The sequence below is a fragment of the Notothenia coriiceps genome, unplaced genomic scaffold, assembly GCF_000735185.1.
Source record: "Notothenia coriiceps isolate Sejong01 unplaced genomic scaffold, NC01 NC01_scaffold00022523, whole genome shotgun sequence".
Taxonomy (NCBI): Eukaryota; Metazoa; Chordata; class Actinopteri; order Perciformes; family Nototheniidae; genus Notothenia; species Notothenia coriiceps.
The window spans coordinates 1-2,173 of record NW_011355224.1 but is presented as its reverse complement, the minus strand read 5'-3'; the positions used below and the strand labels follow the sequence as shown (position 1 = coordinate 2,173).

The 2,173-nt window shown below is 54.4% G+C and overlaps 1 protein-coding gene across 1 annotated transcript; it reads right to left on the bottom strand.

Annotated features, from left to right (window-relative positions):
• Positions 1-1,173: 1,173 nt before the first annotated feature.
• Positions 1,174-2,167, bottom strand: LOC104954008 (putative mediator of RNA polymerase II transcription subunit 12). The gene is made up of 2 exons (XM_010781055.1): positions 1,387-2,167; positions 1,174-1,356 (listed from the first exon to the last, which is right to left on the bottom strand). Exons 1-2 carry the CDS (start codon positions 1,909-1,911, stop codon positions 1,174-1,176), a joined length of 708 nt encoding a protein of 235 aa, XP_010779357.1. The 5' UTR covers positions 1,912-2,167.
• Between the last annotated feature and the right edge of the window lie 6 nt (positions 2,168-2,173).

Sequence of the window (2,173 nt, the reverse complement as noted above, 5' to 3'; positions counted from 1 at the left end):
AGCGTTCGTTCCTGGGTGCGTTGTGCATCCACCTCCCTGCAGCACATACTCTCCACAGCTTTATCAGGAAACCGTATTACATCTCTCTCCCCCCCTTCGCTGCTCTCTCCCTCCCCTCCGGTACACAGCACCGTAAGACGTAGTGTGGATTTGCATTAGGTAACGCTGTGGTGGCTGTACTGCTCCAGCCGTCTCCTTTGTGTTTGTTTGTTTCCCCCTGTCTGTATTGTTTGTGTGGGCGTGGTGGCTGTCATTCCTGGCTCCCGGCTCAACCTCCTCTCACCTGCTGCAATCAGCTGTGCACCCTCCCCGACTACACACCTGCTTTCCATCAAGCCATTTACAACGGCATATCAACGGAGGCTCCACAACCTTTCTCCGCCAGATCGTCAAGTATCAGCCGTATCTCGCGTCTCACCTCCGGTACACAGCACCGTAGTGTGGAGTTGCATTAGGTAACGCGAGATACGGCTGATACTTGCGCATTAGTTTCTGTTATGGATCAGTATCAACAGTCCTGCCAGTAACGTTACTATATTATCAATGCTACTTTAGTTATAGCCTGATATATGATAGCTAACTTCACAATGTTGTGATGTGACGTTAGCTAACATTCTGTAGCTAACGCCGGTCACTCACCAAGATAGCTGCCCAGTTCTCCACTGGTTCTCCTCACACCACAGCTCAATTTCTCTCCGATGGCCGTTATTTCTTCTAATCCTTGGCTGCTCCTGGTCTCTTGGACGCCTAGCAGGCTCATAATTATAAGGTTGTGGTCCGTCATATGCATTCGAATATTCATGTTCAACTTCTTCTGTGTCTTCTGTGTCAAAGCTAGCATTGGGATCCATGTTTATTAATACGTTACACCGGCCGCTCTCCCCCTTGTTTCCCCCGTGTTACGTCACACGCGGGAGGTCACGTGCCGAGGCTTTTTTATGCGGAAGTGAACATTTCTTACAAAAACGACGCCAGATGTCACTGTAGTGTATATTTCTGTATATATTTTTTAAAATCTAGTGTATTTATCATTTTCGTTACAAATTTATTCACTGGTGTCTTTAACCTTGGAGTTGTTCTTTAAATGTGAACATGTTGTTGTTTACAGGTTATTATGCTGTGATCTGGCTGAGTCTGACCCTGGTCTACAGGCTGCATTAACACAGAGAATAATCAACAGCTCAGGCAGCTCCTGGACCTGGACCAGGACCCCGTCTGACTCACCTTCTTCTGGATCACCTGCACCGAGCCTCCGGTCTGCATGGCCACCTGCTGGGCTGCAGTCTTCAGCTGCTGGGAGGCGTTCTTCAGGTTCTGCTGGGGGACCTGGACCTGCTTCAGGTTCTGCTGGGAGACCTGGACCTGCTTCAGGTTCTGCTGGGGGACCTGGACCTGCTTCAGGTTCTGCTGGGGGACCTGGACCTGCTGGGGGTTCTGCTGGGGGACCTGGACCTGCTTCAGGTTCTGCTGGGAGACCTGGACCTGCTTAAGGTTCTGCTGGGGGACCTGGACCTGCTGCTGGGACTTGGTGACCTGGTTGATGACCTGCTGCAGCTGGCTGGGGTCCAGAGCTGTGTTGTGGGTCGTGGTGGTTCTGAGCAGCTGGCTCTGATGCAGTAGCTGGGCCGCCTCGCTGTCAGAGACCTGGACCACCTGCTGCTGGGTCAGCTGCTCCAGCAGGGCCTGCTGCTCCTCAGCCGTCAGACCCGACCCCTCCACCAGGCTGCCGTCCGCCTGCACGTAGATGATGGTGGTGTTGGCCAGGTCTGGACCCAGCCCGGAGAACTCTGAGCCCAGCAGGAGGGTCTGTTCTGGGCAGCTCTGCAACAAGTCCACCAGCTGGGCACCAGACCCTGCTGCTAAACTGTCCATGGGCTGGGTTATCTCAGAACCAGACTCTGATACCTCCATAAGCTGGGTGCTCTCAGAGGGGGTCTCTGACGGTGCTCTCTCCCCGGGCTGGGTTCTCTCAGAGGGGGTCTCGGGCTGGGTGCTCTCAGAGGGGGTCTCTGACGGTGCTCTCTCCCCAGGCTGGGTGCTCTGATCCCCGGACTCTGACGGTGCTCTCTCCCCGGGTTTGGAGCTCTGATCCTCGGTCTCTGGCGGTGCTCTCTCCCCTGGTTTGGAGCTCTGATCCCCGGACTCTGACGGTGCTCTCTCCCCGGGTTTGGAG

Coding starts and splice junctions, on each gene's coding strand:
- LOC104954008 (XM_010781055.1), bottom strand. CDS start 1,911: ATGGAGGTATCAGAGTCTGGTTCTGAGATAACCCAGCCCATGGACAGT. Junction 1,357..1,386: donor AGAACCTGAAGCAGGTCCAG/GTCCCCCAGCAG, acceptor AAGCAGGTCCAG/GTCTCCCAGCAGAACCTGAA.